The 26,401-nt window shown below is 35.2% G+C and overlaps 1 protein-coding gene across 2 annotated transcripts; it reads right to left on the bottom strand.

The window, feature by feature from the left end:
* Positions 1-207: 207 nt before the first annotated feature.
* LOC128235636 (uncharacterized) lies at positions 208-26,401 on the bottom strand. 2 transcript variants are annotated; one of them, XM_052950442.1, is made up of 10 exons: positions 26,340-26,401; positions 22,819-22,860; positions 22,067-22,173; positions 19,079-19,150; positions 17,632-17,693; positions 11,505-11,554; positions 8,924-9,033; positions 4,106-4,177; positions 871-1,021; positions 208-383 (listed from the first exon to the last, which is right to left on the bottom strand). In XM_052950442.1, the coding sequence occupies exons 1-10, from the start codon at positions 26,341-26,343 to the stop codon at positions 307-309; spliced, it is 747 nt and encodes a 248-aa protein (XP_052806402.1). In that variant the 5' UTR covers positions 26,344-26,401; the 3' UTR covers positions 208-306. The 2 variants fall into 2 exon arrangements, with proteins under 2 accessions (XP_052806402.1, XP_052806410.1); XM_052950450.1 differs by lacking the exon at positions 26,340-26,401 and adding an exon at positions 23,108-23,126.

The following is a 26,401-nucleotide window of genomic DNA, read 5'->3' as shown; positions in this document are numbered from 1 at the left end:
TTATAAAAAAACACAACCTCAATAGCAATTAGCCACTAAACATTTACACGGGAATTGTGGCACCCTGTCCCAGGGGGACAAATAAGCTTTGGGCGGCTGGTAATAAGCAAGTCAGTTTTTCCACAAACTAGGCCTTTATGTGTGACATAATAGGGCTCATGAGAGTGTATTCCGATAATATAATACACCAGATACAAAAACCACCGCTGAGAAAATACCCTTATTTCAATGTATTGCAATACAAACAAGGCATTTCACAGTCGTCTGTACGGCGACCTCACTGTCTAAAAGTCCGCTCCGCATGTGTTACCCTGTTACACCAGGCGTGGACTTCAAGGTGTCAACACTAAACACACCACGATTGTACTCCTCAAACAGTCGCTCTGCAAAGCAAGTAGGACTGTTAATCAGATTGTTCATTCACATATCGGGGATGAAAGCATACTTGTTCCTCGTGCCATAAGATAATGCATTAGATAATACATTTTCGTTTACATCCTTCGATACCTAAATATTTTATCGATCCATTGTATGAACTTGGAACAAGTGTCTGAATTGAATACGTGTAGTTTGCTATATTATTCACACACTGCGGTTTAGTATTTGTGCAGAAAACATGCAAATATACCGAAGTAATAAATTGTATTGAGAATGGTTAAAGGTAAACATACAAATAAGAAAATCTTTGACAATATTTATTTTACAATTTAAATTTTTCAGTCATGCTTTACAACTTGGTATAACAAGCAAGGTACAATGTACTTAAAACGGCACTTATTGCGCTGAGCTTTATAGTCAATAATAGGTTTTAGTAGAAATAGAAACAAGAAACGTGATGATTTTAATTTTACACGACAGTAAACGACCTACGTCTTAGTGTATGACAATCACCATAGTTACATCCTCCACCTCTACAGCAAACGTTACAGATTCCCGAATGATCAGTTCCACAATTAGTGGCATTTGGTGCAAGGCATCGGGCTAAGTCGTCAAATGCATTTTTCATCATAACGCGGCATATCTGCAACATACATTTGCAATGATAGAAAATAATGTTTGCCAATGACTCCCGGCCATAAGCACATGCTAGATAAACCTATATGCATTTTGAACATATGTAGGCAATTGGTTTAAGTTTGTTGATATATGGTTTGGTCAAAGTTAAGAATTTATTATCATTATATCACAGTGTTTAAGAGTGTTCTATATAGCTGTGGCTATAGAGTTACGGAGCGGTAACAAGTAGGCGGAGCTTATTTGGTCAATAACTATCATGCGAATGAATGAGGGCCCTAATAACTTATATGCTGTTTTAGCCTAGTTATTTCATATTGTCCTTGAAAATATGACACAAAAAAGTAACTTCGTCCACATCCCCCGTGACAATTATCAACGATCGAATATTTCATTTTAATAATCAGCGAAGTGGTGGTAGAAAGTATTAATTTACAAACTAAATGATTAGCCTAAAGATGATAACTGGGAATATTATTCAATTGCCTGTTGCTTTCTAAAACATTCAATCAATTTAGGAAAATCCAACATAGGTTTTGACGCAGGGGGCAATTGAAAAATCAGGCTACGCTTGACCTGATTGTATAACTCAAGATCATATATCGGCAATTGAAACATTAATTCCTCTTAAAATGCATTTAGAGGCGCATACGTTGTGCAAAGGATTTATGTTGTACAATACCAGTAGCTCCATTGCCTTACGCTCGGCATTTAAACGGTAGTACTAAGAAAAAGATGTAGTCAATATTCATGCGAAAAGCTACAGAAACAAGCTCAGTAGCAAAATGTTTTAACATAAACCCGGCACTAGGCACTAGGTAAACGCCAAAGACATATAACATAAAATCACAAACAAGAAACATGGACAAGCACAAAACTCAACAAACAGCACAGTGCATACATACTATACATAAAATTATTACGTATGTTTGTCAACCCAGGAAAGTTGGATCCAATGTATTTGTGGTTTACACCGAGCACGTTTAAGAACAAAGATGTCTATGTGCAAAGAGCTAGGGTATCTCACCCGGATCTCTAGTGTTTCACTCTGTTTCTTCAAGTCTTCTAATATCTGGATGTAACTGCGAATATCAGTCACTTCTATCACTCTTCACTTTTGGAATTTAACCACAATTTAAGTCATGATGGCGTTACGGCGGGGTCAAGCCATAATGCAACAAATAGGCGCGGGTAAACCTTGATCAATTCAAAAAAACGAACAAGGAAAATATTCTTCCTGTCCATTTGACCAAAATACAGAGCAGTTTCAGAAAGGGAATATAGCCCTCGGTTCTTGAGATATATGTTGTTAATTGCATATATTTTCACAACCTAAAGGAAATGCTCAGATTGTATAAAAATGAGTTTGATATTCTCGAAAACAACTCCCATATCCGGATTGCAATCAAATCAAACAGTGTTTATGTATTAAAAAATAATCAGTTTTTTTACTCATCGTCGTGAAAAGTACGTCCTCTCTCATATACGGGCTGTTCGAGTGTTTAAAGATGAGAAAAATGAGAAACCATCTCATGAATTGAAGATATCATTAATTTTCTGAAAAGACGGAGCTACATTTCGTCACACAATGAGAAACCATTCAACAAATGACTGTTAAAATATTTTGTTAATATTTAAATATAAATGTGTTTGATATATTTTATATAAGCCCTAATTCAAGTTAAGAAAAATGACGAACGACATATGATCACTTACATCTATAATGAATAACAATGATAAGCAACGTTTAACTGTTCATGCAATAAATAAGCAACATTGTTTTTTCGTTTGTACACAAAAACGCCTTTTTTCACACATAGATCATCATTCCTCGTGCAAATTAGCACAACCTTTTATAACTACTGTTTTGCTAGTACTTTTTATAAGTAAATTAATGTTACTATTTAATAACGATATTATACAAATGGAATTTGTTGATTTCAGTGTCGGATGGTATTGTTTTCCATGAGTGATCTAGAAAAAGATATGTTCACAAGTGGCGAAGCCATTACGATTAAAAGTAAAATTAAATACGATCTTACACTGAAATCAACATTTTTTTCTGTTTCTTTTATCCCGCAGCGTTGTTTTGTACTTGTTTTAATTCATTTTTGATGGATTTTATTTCTAGGCTGCTACCCGTAGGACTCCCCTCAGGCATGATGACGTAGCTGTCAATTTTCTATTTCTGGTTCGTGGAGAAAGAGTTTACTGATCTTTTGCGGAAAATCATTGGATAAAAACAGGTTCTTAGTTTTAGAGTTTGCTTTATGATACATGAGTATTGAGTCTTCATTGTCAGAGACCAGTCTGATTCGTTTGAAGACAGCTCATTAACCAGGTATACAGTGAAGACCACGCTGTTTTGTATGAAAGCAAATGTTCGAAGTTACTACAATGGATTTTAAAAGTAATTCTTAAAGTTGATATTTTTACTAATAAGTTGCAGTGAAAATATCAAATTGATATATTTTCAGTGTTGTTCTTTCACTGATCAAACTTTTTAGAGAAAAAACAAACAATGATCATTATGAATCTCAATAACCGAGTGCAAAGAACACTTACCCTTGGATTGGCTCGTTAAGATATTGATAGAACAATTAAACAAATGCTTTTCGAATCGGGCCCCGTTTTACTTAATGCGATATCCAAATGTGACAAATCCCGAGGCATGACCACATAGTCAATTGAACATATCATGCCCTGATAAACAGGACACATTTTTCTTTTGAACATGCAAATTGCATTACAGCACACACATATAAAATATTGAATATGTATTGCTTGACACGCCAAAACAGTTTGTTGTTCATATTTTTGCAATAATAATAATAATAATAATAATAATAATAATAATAATAATAATAATAATAATAATAATAGTAATAATAATAAGAAGAATAAGAATAATAATAATAACAATATAAATGATAATAATACAATTTGTTGTAGAATTATCATATTCCAGAAGTTATGCTTTTTTCAGAGACAAAGGCATTTTCACCCACCTCATGCAAAGAATATTATGTATATATACAGATCCCATAATCCGTTATCAGGAGTTTATGGATAGATATACTTAGCTGATTACCTCGAAATTGAAACATCCGTATCTGAAGCTCGTAGGTTGCCCTGGATAGTACTTGTTTTGCCCAAAACAGGCCTGATAAATAGAAAATCAAGTAAATAGTGAGTCAAAGTTCATGATCGGCTTTCCTGCCAATATTATTATGACAAAACAACATTCACAATTTCGACCACATTTCTGTGAAAATGGAGTGACATTCATTTTCGCATGAATGCTCCCGACGAATCAGAAGCGTACTAATTTCGGCGACCTTCTTATCATTCAAATGATAGTTAGGCGCATGCACAGTACACGCATCCAATCAAACAATAACAATCGCTACGATACAAGTATTTTTACATAGACAATTAATACATATGTTTCTATATAGAGAAGCACATTTGTACAGGGTTCCCGCGGTTATTTGCATGAATCGTCGTTTATCATTTTTGCAGCCAGGGCCAATAAACGTTTTGCGGCCCATGGAACGCTCGCAATTGAATTTAACGTTCGCTTTTTAAAAAAAATAGACGCAGTGCAGTATCCAGTACTTAATCGCAATTTATTTATACGTTGAAACAGCATGGGTTTTAAAATTTGAATGGGAGGCAAAAGCGAATATAGTTTAGGAAATTATACTAGTAACTATAACCAGGGTAGACTAATACGGAGGCGATTTTTATTTGGTGTTGACATTGAAAACAACACAGATGAAGAGACGATTGTGTATTACATTTTGAACACTGTTCATATATTTCGACATCAAGAATACAAGATATTTGCATATTTAAGAAAATTGTTCCTCTTCAGAGGTCCTTGTTTATTTAACTTAATTGTGAAATTTAATACATGAGAAGAAAGAGGGTCAATGATTTGTACAGAGCGAATTCGAATAGACTTATTATGGATTTTCAAGCAAAGAATGAAATGATGGAAAAACGAATTGTCAGCACAATGCTGTTTACATTATCCGGCTTGCCTTAATCCGAAGAACTCTTATTTATTTGATAGTTTTTTTTACTCATCGTCGTGAAACCGAATGTGATACGAATACAACTTGAGTGGAGGTAACCTTTAGATTATTTACAGTTACGTAGTAAACTTACAAAAAAGAACAGTTGGACATTATGGAACGCATAATGTCAAAATATAACAAATATTTAACTAACTTGAACGGGATAATCTCTTTTTAATTAAAAGTATTTCCCTTGTGCGAACACACAACGTCTTACAAAATTCTTTGAAAAAGGTAGAAGATGTTATTAATTAAAACATAGAGGCAGATTTCAAGTTTTCAAAGATACATAAAAACAAAAAAGCGAGAGAACATAACAGGATTATTTTCTGCGTAATATTAAAAAATGCATTTCCGTAATGAGGTTAAAAAGAGCGGTACTGACTTCGAGAAAAAACTGTAACTGAACAGAAAACATGTAAATATAAAGATTTAAATTTATTTCGTGGCCATTTAATGCGATCTTGAATGCCCCGCCCGAAATGGCAATTTACCCATGAAGATATTGCCGTTTAAACGGGACATTCAAGATCGAATGCATGGCCCCGAAAAGAATTTCAATCCTTAAATACTTGACACTAGCCGGTGACAGGGAATTCAAAATATGTGTGCTCAACTGCATTTGTAAGGCTTATTTCGATAGTTGTTATGGTATAATAAGGCCAAAGGAATCAAGTCCTGTCATGTTCGTTTATGATCCGTTGTAACCGATGTATATGATAGCATTTTATTTCTGAAATACAGATCCTTTTTCATGGTATATGAAAATGAAACTTTAAAAGGTATTAGCGTAACTAATGTTTGGGAACTACAGATTGCTTATCTATATTTATATTTAATTGAAAGGAGGACTGAAAACCAACGCTCAAAATCAAATGTCTGTAAATACAGCATATAATACCAACAATAAAAATAATAAATCATAGCGGTGATATAGCGGTACTTGCACAAACAAAATATTATTTGGGGAATAATGTTTCATTAAAGTTCAGTTGAATATGTAATGCGCAGAGAAGATCTTGGACACTAGATATGCATATCTTAATTTATTTTTATAATTCATATTTTCTAAGTTTCAGTCTACTATTAAACATTGGAAAATGCAATAGGGCTGTCTTGCGTAGTCCATGAAGTGGGAATGGCAGAGGAATGCATAAGACTCATTAGCATGCGATGATGCATATGCATTGCTACTAATCTAAATCTAAATAGGCCGCTATACCAAATCTTCAAGAGAATTAAGATTTCGTATGTGCATCAATATTTAGAAGATGAATATTTCTTTTATGCTTGTCCATAGAGTTTGTAATACTGCAAACTATGATACTGAATAAATATTATAATCGAAACAACTATTTATTTTATACTTATGTCAAGAACTATCAAATCATTTGGACTTATTTATATCGATCATACATATAGAAAACAATTATACTTTGTTGACCGAGCGGTTTTAATGTTTCGTATTTGATTTTGTTCATTTTGTTCTTATATAAGGTTGATTATTCGACAGTTGCCTCAACGTGTATATTGTCCCCTGTTTGTGTGTGAATTCATACATATAATGAACCAAACTCCTAATGTAAAATCTATTGCTAGCAAAAATACAAAACAAAACCACTATCAAATTAATGCCACAGGGGTTTATCTAATTCGGTTCGCACAAAATATATTTTACAGACAAATGCTGTAAGACCAATTGTTCCATAATGACCTTAGTTAGTGTCAACGAAATAACGTATATTGAACGATGTTTTTGTTTAGATTAACATACAATATAGTTAATGCGTCCAGGTTTTGCCATAATTAAGCCTAAAGTAAAACTACTTTAAGGTTGTAGATGTTGAAAAAAGAACATGTGTAGTTAAAATATTGGTAGGATGAGGTAAGGGATCACTTCTCCTGGCATTTTTGGCTATGTGTAATCTAAAATGTTGTTTTGTGGTGATTTGTTCTACAATATGTAACACAATGGGCCTCTCCAATATTAATTCATTGCAGTTATTGTCATAATTTCTTTTGCTACTAAGCGGTCGAAATACCATAGCGCTTATTTTCATTTGAGCTTTATTACCGTTACCGGCAGGTGTCGATTAGATATTCTGAGAAAATATGGAACAGTTAATCGCTTTAGCATATGCTAAGAACGGCCCTAAGACTTGAATTATAATTATCAAAGGATCTGCCTTTTGCTTAACTCATACGATACATGGTACCATCGAAGGTCAATCGTCTACGGATTAGGTTAACCGCTAATGGATAGTTTAAGTACTGTCCAGAAATTAGTTTAATTACCTTGTTTCCTTAAACCCTATTTAAGGGGTTTGGTCTAGTTAATTTTGTCGTCACTGAAACTATCGATTGACAAGCTCTTTTTTGTGGCGATAGCCAGTGAAATACTTTGGTTATTGTCACATGATATCATTCAACTATTAAGGGGAATTAGGAAACACGTCTGAATTGTCAACTACAATAGGGACCAATTAGGGAGTATAAAACCTTATTTTGGGAATTTTATGAGTAGTCTGCTTCTGGTTAGGATTCTGATAGTATACTTGGTTAAGATCTGAGAGTCAGCTTTACTCTCGTTTAATTGAACAAAACAATTGACAATTAAGACATAAATAATTGCTTACAATAAAACTTGTATCATCGGACGTGGATGTTTTGACTTTATTTGTATACGATTGAACGGCTTAGTGTATAGGACGCGGTTTGATAGTGAGGATGTTACAAATAATATCAAACTTTAATTTGCTAGTATATTCTATTAAAATAATACATTGTTATCTAATCAATTAAATCTTGTGAAAACCCCTTGTAAATTTACATTTTACTGACCGTTCCAAGGCAGTGAGTTGTTGAATTGCTAAACATCCCTTAGGAGTTGTGTGCTGTTGTTCCATGTTTCTGGTTTGTGATTGTTTTTGTGTTACATGTCATTGGCGTTAAACCTTGTTCAATTAAACGGGGTTTATGTTTAAAGTTTCGTGTACTGGACTTGTTTCTGAAGTTTTTCATACAAATATTGAACTATTTTTAGTATTTGTTTTAGATCAAATACTTGTGACCGACTTTGTAGTCACCACACTTGGTATGCACAATGGTCATTGTCAGTGTATGACCCACATTAATTTAGGCAGATAACTTCGAAAGTCAAGGTCGTAATAACCAACAACTAGAAATGTTATGGGCGCTTTCTTTTCCAATTAATTTTTTGCAACTTCTTGGAATGTACAGTCTTCAAAATTAGTATGCGCATAGTCTATGATCAGTTGAATAGTGGAAACAAGGTTCAGTAGGTCAAAGGCCAGGGTATCATTTCTAAATTTTGGGAAAAGCTATTTTAATGCGCGTGTGGTCTATTTGTAGCGTTTGCATGTGTGTGTGTGTGTGTATGTGTAGTGTTCATACGTTTATATGTGTCCCTAGTTTATTGTCGTTTTGGATCCATACTTGTGCCTTTGTTAATTTTACAGTTTGACCACTGGACTTGTCCCTGTGGTTTGGATTGTATTAATGTGATGCAATTGAAATAATGAAAGTCGGAAAGTATTGGGACAATAGCATTTACGCATGTATTTATAACCAAAGATTGTTTTGCATGAATATCGAACAAGTTTTATCCAAGTTATTGCTATTTTAAAATTTTATAATTAGTTTATCAAAGTTACTGTTATTTTAATATTTTAAAATAACTTCTAAATAATCTTTTTTACAACAATGTCTGACGTGAATCGAATGCTGCCAATAAACTGCTTTCAAATATGACCAAACAATACAGGTAATCAGTCATGAACATTTTACCTTAACCAATCGAAACATACCTGGTCTACATCGCATGTTGTCATAGTAATGCAATCCTCTGGATCAGTGACGTCTCCTTGGGCTGAGTGCGCCGAGTCACAGAAGTAGCATTGAGAATTAGCTAAGGGGTCTTGAATAGAAAACGTATTGATCAAACACGCATGGTATTATAATCAGTTCAATCTGGTTAATATTATTGACGGTTTACCGGTTGGTTATTTATCTAAAAGTGTATATTATATGGAGAATGTAAATGTATAATCATACACCATTACAATTGAACATCTGAACTGAGACCTTATTTGACGATGTTTTGTTGCTCTTAGTATCAGACACTGTATAAACAAAGCAATATGAAACTCAAAGCGCTGTGATGTGATACTGTGCCATTTCTGTCAAGGTGTATAGACAGTCTTTCCTCAAGGGCCTTATCGGGTATCAGAAGCGACACGCCCTCAGAGGCAGAGCTGTAATCCCGAATGCCTTAATTCGTTTGGCATGCTTAATCCAGGTGTACTACATGTCATTAAAAGTATGCAGTAAAACGAATATTAAATCTGCCAGTAGGAAGGATGTAAAGTTTGCGCTCCAATTAATGTCAGCCTAATGAGTGGTGCTTCATTCAGTGTGGGTGTTAAACGATTTATTAGCGCAGCACACTGGATGTGAAATGTATGTATTAATTTAAATCAAACAATGATGATTCAATAAGTTTGACGAATGATCATTTAATTATATATGTGTTGACCATTATATGAAATTAATAAAATCTTATAAAAATAATAACTAAGCGACAGTGGATGTTCCCAAATACTGGCAATTCGTCTTCAAAAGGTCGAAATGGAAAAAAAGGTCTTGATTAAAGTCCTTTAGAATCTTATTTCAGCTTATTATAACATACGTTTTCCTGGTTGAAACTGTTATTAGAAGTCATTTAATTTTATTTATTTCGCATCTTTTGTGTTTTCTGATCATTTTGATTTCGTTTTTATTACACTTTTTTATCTTAAAAGTTTATGCAATATAGGTCGAATTGCACCATCTGTGAATGAAATACTAAAAACGTCATAAAATGGGAGTGGACATCCCTCCCTGCATCACCACGTTCTGTCAGACATCCCTTAAATATATCATTAGGGAAACACTGTTTTTAAACTTCAATCATTTATCCCATATTTAACTTAATTGAATACGAATTGACGTGGAATTCAATTCGTAGCTACAATTAACATAGTCTGGGAGGATTGTTTATAATATAATACTCAAGGGCAACATTTTGTAGAGTTTTACTTAGGTTTATAAAAAATTGCTTTTGCCATTTACTCCAACCAGTTCAATGTACCTTTAAATGAGAGGTAAAGATGACAGCGTCTCATCACAGGACACGTAACTTTGTTATTCATTGTTTTATAGTTCACCCCGTATGCATTTTGGCCTTTATAATCATTAATTGATAATTAATTTGGGACAATTGTGAGATTATGCGGATGTAAAATAATTTGAACCCCCTATAAGTTCTGATCTAGTAATCTCGTGATAATAACGGTAATCTCGTGGTACAGTAAGCTGGTGATGCACCAATGCCATAATTCAGTGATGCAGTTATTCTGATGAGGGTCTGGTCTTTTTATGTTTTTCGTACTATTGCCTCTCGTTTAATGTCTTTCAGACCCTTATCCGTGCCTCTAAACAGTGTTCATTCTTAGGTAATGTTACTAATATGTTTGCCACTGTAGTTAGTTTTGTATTATTGGGCAGTAACCTGGCAAAGGGGCACTTTGTTTGTTATGCAACTGAAGAAATTCTATTGTTCCTGAGGAAATGTCGCAAAGCAACTGGAGCAATGCCATTCTGTCGACAAAGTGTGTTACACTTCGTACATATAAATTATAATGACAATTTCATTTAACAACTTTAGGCAAAAATAAACTTACAGATAGGTACAAACTTCTGAGAATGAATACTGAAGCAGCTGAATTTCGTAGTAAAATGTTATCTTAAAACCTTCACATTTGATGCATTTATTTAAAATATTCCAGTTTATATTCATTTTTTATCTGACGCGTCTGTAAGGTAGATAATGTTTCATATTTATTCTTTGTATGATATCACTGCTTAAGTATCCATGCTTGTAAACAAAGAACATAAAAATGACTAAATATTTGATTGTGCTTGTTGTTGAAAACATTTTTCACACAAATGTTTATCATTTGTTACGCTTTTCAAAGTCCACAGACGTTGTTAAATTTTCATGAATGCATATGCCGAAATTCCTTAATTAACAAAACCAATAACATAGATGTCATAGATCCGTTCTATCACCATATGAATTGTTTTTCAACAAAACAATTAAAGCCATTACAATTAATCGTAATCATACATGAGCTGGCTTTATTTGCATTCCATATTGAATGCTCCTTGTGTGTGTCACAAATACGATCAACACAGAGCAGAACAGAACAGAACAGAACAATTATCTACCAGAAGATCATAGACACATGTTGCTGAATATCATACGAAAATGACGACAAGTATAAAACACGTGTAAATATTCATACAAAGCATAAAACATAACGTTTTTCAAGATTTGACTCTACTTACTCTTTATACCGCACATCTTAGAATTGCAATCATGTCCACTTTTGCAACATCTGTAATGAGAGATTATTTAAATATAATGATTGGTTTCATAAATAAGTGTAAAATGGCTCATGACGCAGATTGGTAATTTTCTTAAATTTTTCGAATTGTATTTGCAGTCATGACCCCCATTTGCAAGCTAGATAACAAAGCATATGGCAAAACAGAGAATGGACATACAAACTTGTATGCACAACACACAGCAAAACAAACAGGTATAAGATCTATTTAGCTTAATTAATATTGAATATAAACTCAAATGAAACATTTAAGGTGGAACGCGACTATGATTTTTTTTTCGAGTTACTGTCTGAAAATTGGTATACGAATAGAAGAGCATGTGCACAATTAGGGACTGTTTTCACATTTTCAATATTCGGAACAGTTTTGAAACTATGATATCAAAAAAATGTACCTCACTGTCTTCGTTTTTGCGCAGTTTCAAATAATCTAACCCCTATACCTGTTCTTTTTCATTACGTATTGTTACAAAACGTTTAGCATGACGTAAATCGAACTATTATTTACGCTAATAAGAGCTTAGTTTTGAATAAACCACTGATCAATAACATATAACAGTTGTTGTTAATTTTAGTTAAATTAATAATTCAACATTGTTTTCTTCTGTTAAATTCCGAATAGTTAACATTTTTTAATAATTAAAGCACTGATTGTAAATGAACTATAGTTAAAGTGACATGCTTATCCAAAATCCATGCATAAACATGTATAACAAGATCAATTTTGTCTAATAAAACTTTAACTTCTTACTCATTAATGCATTTATGGAAAATATTCATTACTGATTACAAGTTTTTAACCGCGTGTTTAATAACAGAATGCACAAAAATATTAAATAATTGGTGAATGCTAAAATATTTACTCTGGTCTGCTCTAATCTTATACTGTAAAAGTACCATGTTTTATGCTCATTTCTTTCAAATCAACTCGGTATTTCTCATAAAAACCTTTGTTTTCGACAATATTTCTGCATCCAAGCGTCAGATCACATACGACCTTACTATCATGGAAGTCAAATAGACTTGCATGTAAATTGTAAGCTTTTAATTTATACTTATATATAGCTATATCCTACCTATATAAATATTTTGACAACAATATGCTATAATTTTAAACTGTACTATTATTGTATATACTATTATTTATGTTCTATGTCTATCAATGTTTGGATATATTATGAATATGTCCAACCATGGGGAAAATTAAGATATTGAGTTGAGTTGAGATGGGGGAGTAAGTGTGCATCTTTAAATAGTTACTGTAAGCTCATTTTGTTAAGGGCTGTTATAGCTTACATACAAACACACGCACAAAACGTACAATACAGTCAAGTACGCAAGCACGCGTAAAAACGCACCCCACACACCATCCCACACTCAAGCACGCGTGTACACGCATGCAAATATGCGCACGCGCTCGCGCTCTCGCACACACACACACACACACGCACACACACACGCACACGCACACGCACACGCACACACACACACACACAACCGATCATACGCACGCCCATACACACACACACACACACGCACGCGCACACGCACACACACGCTCTCACACACATGTACGCTCTCACACGCAGGCATGTATGTACATACGCCCGGACGCACGCACGCACGCGTGTACAATACGCACGGCAGGGACATTGAGTGCGGGATAAGGTAGCTATGTTGGCTTTTGTATAATGGGCATTGAATGCATCGCCGAAAGTTGTCTCATGAATTTGCTTGTACGCACGAGAAGCTTTGTTTGCGTGGTAAAGTAAAACAAAATAACTCGTTATGGGGCATTGATTAACACAATTAAACATTTTACTGCACTAAAAACATTAACTTTAAGATCGTCATTTATATTTTATCATAGTGTGCGTGTGCGTATGTGTGTGCGTGTTCGTGTGTATGGGCGTGCGTGCATGTACGAGTATGTGGGCGAATACGTGCGTTCATGTGAGTGCATTTGTGTGAAATATAACAACCCTTAATAAGATGAGATAATAGAAACAATTCAATGTGATCATTTACAATCAGTGCAAACATAAGTATTAAACACAAATACGATTTACCACAACTAATACTATTGTTTTAATATGCCTTTAAGAATAAATACAATGGTTCTTATGAAGAAGAGTTTAATTTGAAAGAAATATGAGACCATAGTAAATCCTTTTGCATTCACCAAAAAATGAATCATTTTTGCGCTTTACTATTAAATAAAAAGTTACAATCTTGTAATCAGTTAATAATATTTTGTATGAGTTTATTATTAAGTTAGAAGTAAGGGTTTATCAGTCAAAATAAATGTTTGTTATACATGTGGAATATTGATTTGAATAAGAGTTTCACTTTAAAATTTTTGTGTGTTTATAATTAACGCCGATTGACCCCGTTATATATTGACCACATGAGTCATTTTCTTTCTGTTCAACTGTTTTTTAACGTCAAGAACTGACCATCCACCACCCCTCCCCAAACCGTTGCGTAACAAATGACGCTCGTTAAAAATGTTCAAGAGTTATATTCACTACCGAACTTAGTCAATAATATGGTTACCAATATTAGTGGAATTTATTAATTGTATATGTTTTTATTCAAAGATAACCGATTGACTACATCAAACTTAGATTCAAAACACTTAACTCTATAGTCGCGTATTTTATAGATCTGTATACTATTACATTTTTCTCCGATAGTGACATACAGAAGAAAACTTGGATGATTTTAAGGGGAGGAGGTGGGGGGGGGGGGGGGGGCTGCACCCCCTCTACTGCCGGGATCCGTTTGTGCTTATTACAATGCAGATTTCTGTCGATTATCATTTTTTGGTTTGTAAGTTATATTTTGTGTATGAAATGAGTGTCACACACTGGATTTACTATGCTTTTGCCTAGTTTAGAGCCTTATAACTGCAGATTTCTACTGATACTTATTAAAGAAATTGGTAACTAATAAAGTAGTAGAACCGTTTATTGTTGTGTTATTACTGTAGATGTATGTATAAAAAAGCACTAATCAGCATAGTCACAGCTCATAGCATAGTGACTGGAACGATTATTGATGTGTATTATCAAACTATTATAATTCGGCAAATGAGATTGCTTAATAATTAAGAAAGCCTCTCATTAAAATAGCCGCCAGATTTAAGTCATTGATGTATATTCAGCGCCCGTCTTGTGTGAAATTAGATATTTTGTACAACAACAATAACAAATATCCCTAACATAAAACTGATCAGACACTATAAGATTTCTAATCTTTCCATTTAATAAACATAAACAATTCGATTAACGTCATGCTAAACGTTTAAATACACTACGTATTGAAAAAGAAACAGGTATAGGGGTTTGATTATTTGATACTGCGCAAAAACGAAGTCGGTGAGGTACGCTTTTCTTGATATCAGGCGATTTGTAATAAAACATTGAATACATGTATTTAAAAAAATCAAAAATTAAATGAGCAGTTGTTTCAAGAATTAAAGAAAGGCGCACTTTTTTCAGCGAAATACGACGCCATTTTTCCCGCGAAATACGACGCCGTTTTTCCTGCGAAAAATGACGTTATAGACGAATTTAGAAACAATAACGTTCAACAAGAGAAAGAAAAATATATGAGCGTGAACGTTTTCACAAGACGTACATGACGTTGAAATTTCATAGCTGTATACGAAGAATTGATGAAATAGAGGATATTTGTTTATTTCAGTGTAAGATCGTATTTTATTTCACGAGTGTCATAGAAAAACATATTTTCACGAGTGGCGAAGCCACGAGTGAAAATGTAGTTTTTTTATGATCACGAGTGAAATAAAATACGATCTTACACTAAAATAAACAAATTTTCTGTTTCTTTTATGCTTATTTTCGGAGTTTTATTTGTGTTTTTGTATTTATTTCTGAATTACCCCCTTTTTTGAAAAGGGTGGGCTTTAGGCCGCTACCCGTGGGGCGCCCCTCATGCATAGTTATAGCTGTCAACTTTTCTACTTTCGGTTTGCTGAGAAATAGTTCTCTGCTATTTATTCTTATAGCTTAATATTCGCTCGTTTTTTATTGCAAAGCTTTATGAACAGTAAACAATGAAGTATAATTAGTGCACATATGTTCCAAAAAATAATGAAAACACTTTTTTATTTTATAGAATGAAAATTTGGAAGGTCAAATCTGTTAGCAAAACAAATGTGGATACTCGTTGGATTTTAACCATTCTTCTTAGTTTAAGACTGCATGTACGCGTATTTTATAGTAAGTTAATATTCAGTCATCTTACTGTCAGAGACCAGTCTGTTTCGATTTAAAATGTTTGTTTTCCAAAGAGTAAATGCCACTCTAGTTTGTTGACACATTTTGAGGTGTGGGTGGGGTAAAAAAAATATCGGATCTATCTGTAAATCGTGTGAATTCTCCAGGAAGCTCATTTTACGTACTACAACGGTTAACAGTTCAAAATACATTTGAACGAGGATATAAAATTTTATTTATGTTCGAACAGTTGTTTTTGTCTGTAATTTGTTTGGTATGAAAGCAAATGTTCGAAATTTCAGCTTCAAAAATCAGTAAAATGTTTGATAAACGGGATAACCGGTAATAAACGGTAAGCTGTTAATTTCCAATTATATATTTATCTAAATTTATAAAATATTTCTTTCTTTTTTTAACATTTTTTGACATAATTTACTGAAGTCCAATGTTCTGTTTTGATCAAGGCAAGTACATGTAACAACAAAGGAATTTAAAAGTAGTTCTGAAAGTTGATATTTGCACTCCTTATTTTGCAGTGAAAATATCAAATTGATATTTTCACTGTTGTTATTTCACTGTTAAACCCCCATATTTCATCGTAAAGCATGAAAGAAAATCGGTTATTGTAGCTGGAACGCAAAAATATGAGAGACGTCTCAAAATTGACGTCAGTTGCATATTCTGAAAACTCGTAGATTCAAAACTGTTCCGAATATTTAAAAAGTAAAAACAGTCCCTAACTTGGCATATGCTCTTCTATTCGTATACCAATTTTCAGACAGTAACTCGAAAAAAATTCATAGTCGCGTTCCACCTTAAGGAAATGAGTTATTATTTAGCAATACATATTTGCCACTGACACTATTCTCATGCTTGTAAACGCATTTCTTTCCAATTGTAGACTTTTAATTAATGAGCTTTGTTTTCTTTCCTGAAGATTAACTGAAAATGCGTGAAGAGCCCATTTTGTGGCATTGAATAATTACAGAACTTTGACATGGCTATTTCGAGTTCTATGGAAACTTGCTTTCATGTCGCAGAATAAGATGGAAAGAATATAAAAAAATCTTTAATATTTTGTTATTATCTTTCATAAAACAAAAAAAAATGTTCTTGCTTTTATTTATTATTGAAAGAATAGTATTATGCAGAATAACTATATAAAATAAATTAATAAAACCTTATCTCTTAGCAATGTTTCTTTTTAAAAAAAATATCTGAAATTTGATGATCATAAAACAAAATTGGCTGAAACATATATCTCAATAGCTACTGCATACAATTAAACTTATATCATTGTACTAGTACGGAAGACGATGCCTAGAAACGCACAGGGAAGGAATATTAACTACTGGGTAACTTCTTTTAAAGTAAGCCTTTAAGGTAATTGATTTATCTTCCAATGATATTTGTCGAAGCAAAACTCAGAAAATACGCAAAGGAATTGAATTATTATTTTTTTTTTTCATTTTTTATGTTTTACCTTAACGGTTCTCTTACATGTCCCCGTTACGGAGATAAATCAGTTTTCAAATGCGGCGTTTCAAAAACACATTTTATAGTTGTCCAAAGAGTACTAATAAAGTAGTTCAGTTAAGTAGCCAGCTGTCTTTAGTTTGATTGTACGAATACGTACGCATGTATTTCAGGTGATTTTTACAAGTATTTCCCAAATGAATGTGCTACTTATTAAGTAATGCTATGAACTGTGTAAGAGTGTATATTAATTTTGGATGTTGACTTAGAAATCATCCTTGCCAAAAAAGGACAACAACACAAAGGATCATATAGTAAATATCTGTAAAAAGAGCTTAAAATACATACTCCGAGCATGAGATCAAGTCTCCCTGTCGTTTTCCAATGGCCGTCGATGAAGTTGAACAGCGCTGAAGGAAACATATTAAAGATAAAACCAATGTGTTTCGTTTGCCTAACCGACTCATGAAAAATGCCTCATTGACAACCAAAAACATTTCGCAAAATGAAACCGCCAAATATTCATTTTGTAACGAAAACAAGCCTCAGATATATTTGTTATTAGAAATTAGATGTGGTCATATAAGGCTGAGATGGCACCGAGCTTCTTAATATCAACTTAATTTTAAGAAAGTTTCAAATATAATTTGACATTGAAATATTGGTTTGATGCAAAGGTTGACATATTCGATTGATTCTTTAAGAAGAAGTAATACAAACAACATTGTGGTCCTAAATAAATGCCATGAAGAGTTCAGGTTTTAAAGTAACACATTGTCGCCAATGTTGATGACATTTAAATGGAACACTTGTTTATCTCGAACTCCTTGGTTCTGCAGAATGCGGCAGTTGCTGCGTTCTGATCTTAGTTTACTTGATTTGTTTTTATTTACAAAACATAAGTAGTTATATCTTATAAAGTCTTTACATATATTGTACGGCACCATGGCGGTCTTTTGGATGTTGAGTGTAGAGTAAACAGTTTGATCACGTTTATGACAATGCAATATCACTATTAAATCGAATACCATGTTGTTGGGATAATGCGAGAAGATGCAAAATTCCCAAATTAACATGAACACCTTAAACCTTCTTTATAGTGACGACATGTTAAATGAAAAGCAAACCCAAGATTTTATTTCATCTTAGTTGTCTGGCTTTAATTTCATCCATCTCTATAATAGTAATTAGGTCGGACATTTAGGGTATGTGTAGACTTCTTTTAGTACGTTACGTCATCAAGGTATTAGTAGATTTACTTTGTACAAGTTAAAGCTATGTACTGGATATCTAAGAAACATGGTATGTGTTATCTACGCCGAACGGTTTGAAAAGGATTCTACGACATTAACGATATTTGCAACTATACAACCAAAGAAAGGTGTTTTACATGAGATCCGAAATGCCTACCGTTACACGCGGAGTGAAGTTTCGCAAACGACGATTGAAACCATATTTTCAGGTATCTGCACGTACAAGTTATAGTGCAAGTAGTAGAGCAATTGCGACAAACAACTTATACGGGTACCATTTTATTAGCGCACAACAAAGCGCAGAGCTTAATATCGGGTACCGGGCACGAAGAACCACAAAGCATAGTCGAATATCGGTTACACGATGCACAGAACGTAATCGAGAATCGAGCACGACGTAGCGCACATTGTAATCGTGTACCGAGTTCGAGGAAAGGTCGAGTTACAATGTTACGAGATATTGCATGTTTTATGAGATACACTAGTAAAGTAAACTGTGGTGTAAACCGAATTGAAGTGTTAAAGTAAACAGGGACACATACGTTTATTGCACGGCATCCGCCATTGTAGACAATGGTAGAGGACGAGGTAATCACTTCCTCCATGTAACATTCCTTCCAATGAAAAAAAAACATTTCGAATATAAGCGTTGCAAAAACATGGGCTGAGCAATTTCAGAATTATCACAGACATATCCGGGAAACAAAAGATACAAGCCAAGTAGCGAATTAATTAACGATAATCCTGTCAAGAGACATGATTTGACATTCGACGAAAGACACATGCCGTAAAAACAACAATAACACAGGACATATACATTAAAATATAAATAAAGCAGTAGTTTAATAGCAATATATAGCAAGTGTAGCTATTTTAAGCGCTATAGGCCGGGGCCTGCTCCACGTAGTCGCTTTAGGTCTGGGCCTGCTCCAACTAGGCGCTACAGGGCTGCGCCTGCTTCAAGTAAGCGCTATAGGCATGGGCCTGCTCCGCAAAGGTGCTTTTGGCTTGACCTGCTCAAAGTAGGCACTATTGTCATGGGCTTGCTCCAAGAAGGCGGAATTCGCATTGGCCTGCTTCAAGTAAGCGCTTCAGGCATTGGACTGCTCCGCAAAGGTGCTATAAATTAAGCAGGTCAGCCTACATGGTGTAGGCCCAGGCTTTTAGTGCCTACATTGAGCATGCCAATGCCTATACCGCCTGCATTGAGCAGACCCAGCCATAGGGCGCCTATTTGGAGCAGGTCAAGGCCAATATCACCATTGCAGAGCAGGCCCATGCCTATAGCGCCTACTTGGACAAGGTCAATATTTGGTTGTCAATGAGACATTAAAAATAAAACCAATTTACAAATTTACAAATTGACCTGGTCCAAGTAGGCGCTCTATGCCTGGGTCTGATCAATGCAGGCGCTATAGGCAGGCATTGGTATGCTCAAAGTAGGCACTATAGGCCTGGGCCTACTCCATGTAGGTGCTTTTAGGCAAGGGCTTAAGCGATATAGGCCTGAGCCTGCTCCGAATAGTCCTATAGGTCTAGAACTGCTTCAAGTAGGCGCTATAGGCCTAGGCGTGCTCCATTTAGCCGCTTTAGGACTAGGTCGGCTCTAAGTAGTCACTATAGGCCTTGGGCATGTTTGAAAAAGGTGCAATAGACCTGGGCCTTCTCAAAAATGCTTCTTTAGTACTTGCCTGGGCTTGCTTCACTTAAGCGCGCTAGCTGTAGGTTTGCTCCAAGTAGGCGCTTTGGACTTGGCCTGCTCCATGTAGGTGCCTTAGGCCAGCGCCCGCTCTTTGAAGGTTTTATACCTGGCATTGCTCCAAGTAGGCGCTATAAGCATTTGTCTGCTCCATGTTGGCGCTTAAGGTCTTATCCAGCTCCACGTAGGCGCTATAGGCCTAGGCCTGCCTCACGTAGGCGATTTTAGCCTAGGGCTGCTCAACGTAGGTGCTTCAGGCGTTGGCTAGCTCTAAGTTGGCGATACAGGCATTGGCTTTAGACCTGGCTGTGCTCCAAGAATGCACTGTAGACCTTTATCTCCATGTTAGCGTGTAAGGCTCGAGCCAGCTCCACGTTGGCACCTCAAAACTAGGCCTACATCACGTAGGCGTTTTCAGCCTAGGCCTGCTCAACGTAGGTGCTATAGGCCTGCGCCATCTTTAATTTGGCGCTATAGGCCTTAGCTTGTTCAAAGTAGGCGTTTTAGGCTCCGCGTAGGTACTTAGGGCTTGTGCCTACTTCAAGTAGCAGCTAGTGGGCTGGTCATTCTCAACGTATTCGCTTTAGGCCTGGGACTGCCTTACGTAGGCGTTATAGGCTTGGGCTCGCCCCTCTTTGGCGCTTTATGCCTGGATCTGCTTCTTGAAGACACTATAACCATTGACTTGCTTTACTTATATGCAATAGGACTGTGTCTACTTAGGCGGAGTATACCCACTGCATGTAAATGCTTTAGTGCTCGGTCCGCTCTTTGAAGGCGCTATAGGCCTGTCCTTGCTCCAAGTAGGCGCTATGGACTTAGGCCTGCTCCAAGTAGGTGTTATAGGCCTTGGCCGTCTCCATGTAGGTGCTCCATGTTTACGCATTAGCCCTGGGCCTGCTCCAAGTAGGCGCTATAAACTTAAGCATGCTTGGAGTCGGCGCTACAGGTTTTGGCCTAATTCAAGTAGGTGTTATAGTCCTGGGCCTGCTCCGCGTAATCGTGTTGGGCCTGGGCCTGCTTCACATAGCGCAAAAGGCCTAGACCTACTCCACATAGGCGCTTTAGGCTCCAACTGTACACACTTTTCAAAAATAGTATTTTTACATAGTATAAAATGCACATAAGCGCATCCTGCATTATCAAGACTCTCGGGTAATACACCTAGCAACCAGGCTTGCACACTTATAATGTTCGAGCTTCGCCACTGACTAGATACATTCCGACATGAAATTGCATACATGTAAGTTTTGACTTTATTACACATGACCACAAATTCTTAACGTCTCGGTGGTATAACACTATATTCGGTTTATCCCAACTCAGATGCACATAAGGAGTACTATAGCCTTTAGAAGAACATACTTCATCCACCGCTACACGATATTAGTTCTTGAGAATGACGAAAACTGTTCATTAGCAACAGGTGTCAACGCCCCTAGGACTGACCAAAGCGGTATTCTATTTTTCCAAGAGTTAGTAAAGTATCCGACGTACAATAATGTGAATTAGTGATTCCTGGTGACCAAACGAAGGTACATGTAGTGGTAAGTGGACTTGCACTCGTGTCGTCTGTTCTTCTCACTAAAGAGTCCAGGGTTTGATTCCCGGGCTGGGGTTTATGAGTTTGATTAATGGTCACCAAACCTGACAGGTGCTGTTCTTCCGGCTTATCCTGGACCCCCCACATACACACACACATCACGAGACCACTCTCTAGTGTAACATCGTGCAATAGGGAGTGTTTAATACAATATATTGATAAATTGGTTTACAATCGTTGTAAAAATATGAACCTTAACTAACAAACACGGTATTAAATGAACATCACCTGTGTTTGATTGGTACACAAAGTAAGCGTGGAACAGTCGGCTAATGTCCTGGCATTGTTGCATAAGCGACACTTTAAGATATTCTGCGTTGGTATCTGTGAAAACACTGCAAAAAAATTAGATCGTACACAGTTCAATAAAGAAGTTCAAGTTGTAATTCGGAAACTGTTGTTCCCGTGGTTAGCGCACTCTCTTCTAGACAATAGCACCGGATTCGATTCCGAGCCTTGGTTTATGTGAGGTTTAGTTTTTGGTACCCAAACTTGACAATTAGTTAATCTCCGGGTTTTCACTCTCTGACGCTGCATCATGCACTCGTTATAGACCACACATATTTAAAACATCAAACTTGGAAGTGTGTATTAAAAAAGTATAATGAATTTTAGGTGGCAGATAACAAACACTATTTTTCATATAAATGCGATTATTATTTATAAAACTACTCTAGATGTTTACCCCTTAAAAATTGTGAATTTGGACAGACTTACACGTCATTTGACAATTTTGTTTTAAAAAGTGAGGTTGCATTGTAAGACTCTAAAGTCTTTCTAACCAGGCTGTTTGTCGTATTGACCACTTTGGGTTTCCATTCAGGATACTTATTTGATTTATATATATTGTACCTTAGCGAATCACGAACTGTTAAATTTCTTGTAAAGGACTGATATTAACTGTATTAAGAATGAAAATAGAGAGGACGATGTTAAAAGAAAAATAGATAATAAAATTACAGAACTCATGAATCTCTTACCGCCAGGCACGACGACACTAATAAACGATAAAACCAAAACATCTGAAATAATCGAAATAGTTTCTCATTAAATTTAATCACACGAACGCATGCACGCACGCGCACGCACGCACGCACGCACGCAAGCACGCACGCACACACACACACACACACACACACACACACATATATATATATATATATATATATATATATATATATGCATTGCAATTTTACAGTCCATTTATGAAATCAAATTTTAGCATATAAGTTTAATTATTTGATATAATAATCATTAAAATGAACTCACTCATTGCACTTGAAATCAGAAACGCATTAAAACTGAATAAATAAAATCTGCTAATGCAGTTATCGCAGATGACCAATATGGCATTGCAAATTAGGTTATCTGAATCACGATGTATTGCTATATTTGTAATGGGGAATGACGCCTGACCTTGTGTTATGGTATCTGAAGGACGACTGACACACTTCGTGAGTTATGAAATATACTCAACAAAACTTGTCAAAATATCTTCACTGATCAAAGGTACTTATAAGTATATTATTTTATTACATACATAAAAAATAGAAAAATCTCCAACATTCTAAACAAATCTGGACAAAAACGGAAAACAGTTTATTTTAATGAACCTTAATAAATACTAACATTAAAATACAAAATGGAAAATTCATATAAATAACAAATACAATGCCTTCCGTTCAACAAAGTGTCCAAGAAAGAGAGTGAGAGTTGGGGAGAGAGTTAGTATGAAGGTGTATACAAGCAAAATATTAAATATATTTTGAGAATTTGTCAATCTATTTGGAGGTCAAAATCCTGACTCTGTCCTTGGCCCAGGGTGATTTGTCATTTTTTTTTTTGTTATTATCTGGTTTTGTTCCGCGAATCAACCTATTTGTAGTAACAATAACTTAACAAACATGTTTATATTGATACATATTTATAAAAAAATGTATAATCAAAATTACATATTATTATATAATAATACGGTCCAGAATAATATTTTTTGGCAAAATTTATTTAAATAATTAAATTTTGATTAGCACAAAGACACATTGAACTGTATTCGTTTTGTTTCTATTAAATCATTCCAAATTAAGTATAATTACATTTAGATATTTCGTTTTAAAATCAGATCTCTTTTTTTATTAATTCTCTTCTTAAACAGATCTTGCAGTGAACCTTTGCACAAGTCTACTTGGACTTACAAGTTCGCAAGTGTTTTACGCCCTACTGTGGTGTCCATCCACATCAGACAAAAACAGAAGTGATATAGTATTAAAACACGCAGCGAACAGACACAATACTCAAAATGTTTTTTATCCACTTGCGACACATGTCGTTGCTCGCGATATGATGAAAACTACTCAGAAAGGAATCGTTGGGTACCCGCGTCAGACACTCTCTCAATGAATGAGACTCAGAAAGAAATTGTTGGATACCCACAACCGACACATTCCTTCTCATGAATGAGACAGAGAAAGGAATTGTTGGATACCCACGTCAGAAACACTCTACATCTTATGAATGAGACTTAGAAAGGAATCGTGAGATTCCTACGTCCGACGCACTCTCAATTTCATGAATGAGACTTAGAAAGGAATAGTTGGATACCCACAGGCGACACACTCTCCAGCTGATAATTGAGACTAGAACGGAATCGTGGGATTCCAACGAACGACACATTTTCCATCTCATGAAAAAGACTCAGAAAGGAATGGTTGGATACCCACTTGCGACACACTCTCCAGCTGCTGAATAAGACTCAGAAAGTGATCGTTGGATACCCACGTACAGCACACTCTCCAGCTGATGAAAGAGACTAAGAAAGGAATCGTTGAATACCAACGTACGACACACTCTCTAGCTGATGAATGAGACTTCGAAAAGAATCGTGGAATACGCACTTTCGACAGACTCTCCAGCTGATGAATGAGACTTCGAATGAATTCGTTGGATACCCTTTTTCGACAGACTCTCCAGCTAATGAATGAGACTTCGAATGGAATCGTGGGACATCCACGTACGACAAACTCTCCAGCTGATGAACGAGACTTCGAAAGGAATCGTGGGATACCCACTTGCGACAGACTCTCTAGGTGATGAAAGAGACTAAGAAAATAACGTTGGATAACCACTTGCAACCCACTTTCTAACTGCTGAATTATACTCAGAAATGAATCGTTGGATACCCACTTGCGAAGTTTTGGGGTTAAGAGGTCACACGATATTGATATACGGGGAAAATATTTCATATAGTTGGAATATGGTTTCCAGCACACCGTATATCTAATGTAAGGTTACGTACTAACCACGTAACGTTTATATCATGTCAAAAGCCTGTTAACATTGATCAATTTATGGAAAATTTTTCCTTTATTTATTTAAATCAGATCATAGAGGCAATTTTTGGTTACATATAATTACGTGACACAAAATGGAAAATATATGGGGTCACCACGTGACAAATCCTGGACCAATAGCATTCTTTCGTTTATGTTTAGGTGCGTTTAATCAGCTGTTTTGTATCTGATGAATGTGACGTAAGCCAATGTACCAATCTTTGGTATCCGGAAGGTGACCAACATTCATATTACAAAGGGATGTGTGACATTATCGATTTATCAATAACAAGAAGGTACGGGTAAGTATATATTACGTCGACAAACTATTAGCACTGATCCATTTATGGAAAATGTTTCACTTATTCATCAGAATCGGAATAAAGACGATATTTTGGTACTATTTAAAGATGTGTGACCTAAAATGAAAAATATGGAGTTACAGCGTGACCGGTCCCGGACTAATGGCGTTGCGTCATTCATGTTGGAGGCATGCTATATTGTTTTACGGAGCCGAAGCAATAATGATTAATACGCGTTTGCGCAATACCTATTCATCTAAAATACAATAAAAATACAGGGACAAGCGCAGTTGTCGAAAAACACGAAAATAAACCCTGTTTATGGGGCACAAGGCAAGCGACAATAAACTAGACAACACAAACATATGAACATCACATACACAAATGTAAACACCAAAACAATTGTATTTTTAATTGTCATTATCTTGTTTTATTTCTAGTACACTTTATATGCCTTTCGAGAACAATTTACAAACCAATTGATATATTTGATTTTCAAAATTAGATAGGTATTAAATGCAATGATGGCCAAATGCAAATAATAATATGCCATTTGAATTAGTTTTGTTATTTTTATTAGTTATTAAACATGAATGGAAATGACCATTTTATCAATAATAGCTTGCATTACATAAGTTATTCACAAGTGCTTTGTTTTTAGTTTCATAAGATACACGCGCTACGTTTTTTCAACAACTACCATTCCTTATTGCATAATTTGGATACAAAATGTCATTTTCTGAGTATTATTAATTAACTACATTGCCCCGATGAGGCGTACTTGTTTACTTGTGGTAACGTTGTAGTGTTTCGACAATATATTTCATACAATGACACAAACATTAGTTTGAAAGAAGAAGCAGATCTACTTACTCATTTTCAGTCAGTTCTTGTGAATGAGCCCCAGCAAACTGTTCATTAATCAGGACTATAAC

This window comes from Mya arenaria, chromosome 1 (genome assembly GCF_026914265.1).
Source record: "Mya arenaria isolate MELC-2E11 chromosome 1, ASM2691426v1".
In the NCBI taxonomy this organism is placed as follows: Eukaryota; Metazoa; Mollusca; class Bivalvia; order Myida; family Myidae; genus Mya; species Mya arenaria.
The sequence above is the reverse complement of the archived record's forward strand: the minus strand, read 5'-3'. Positions and strand labels throughout refer to the sequence as shown.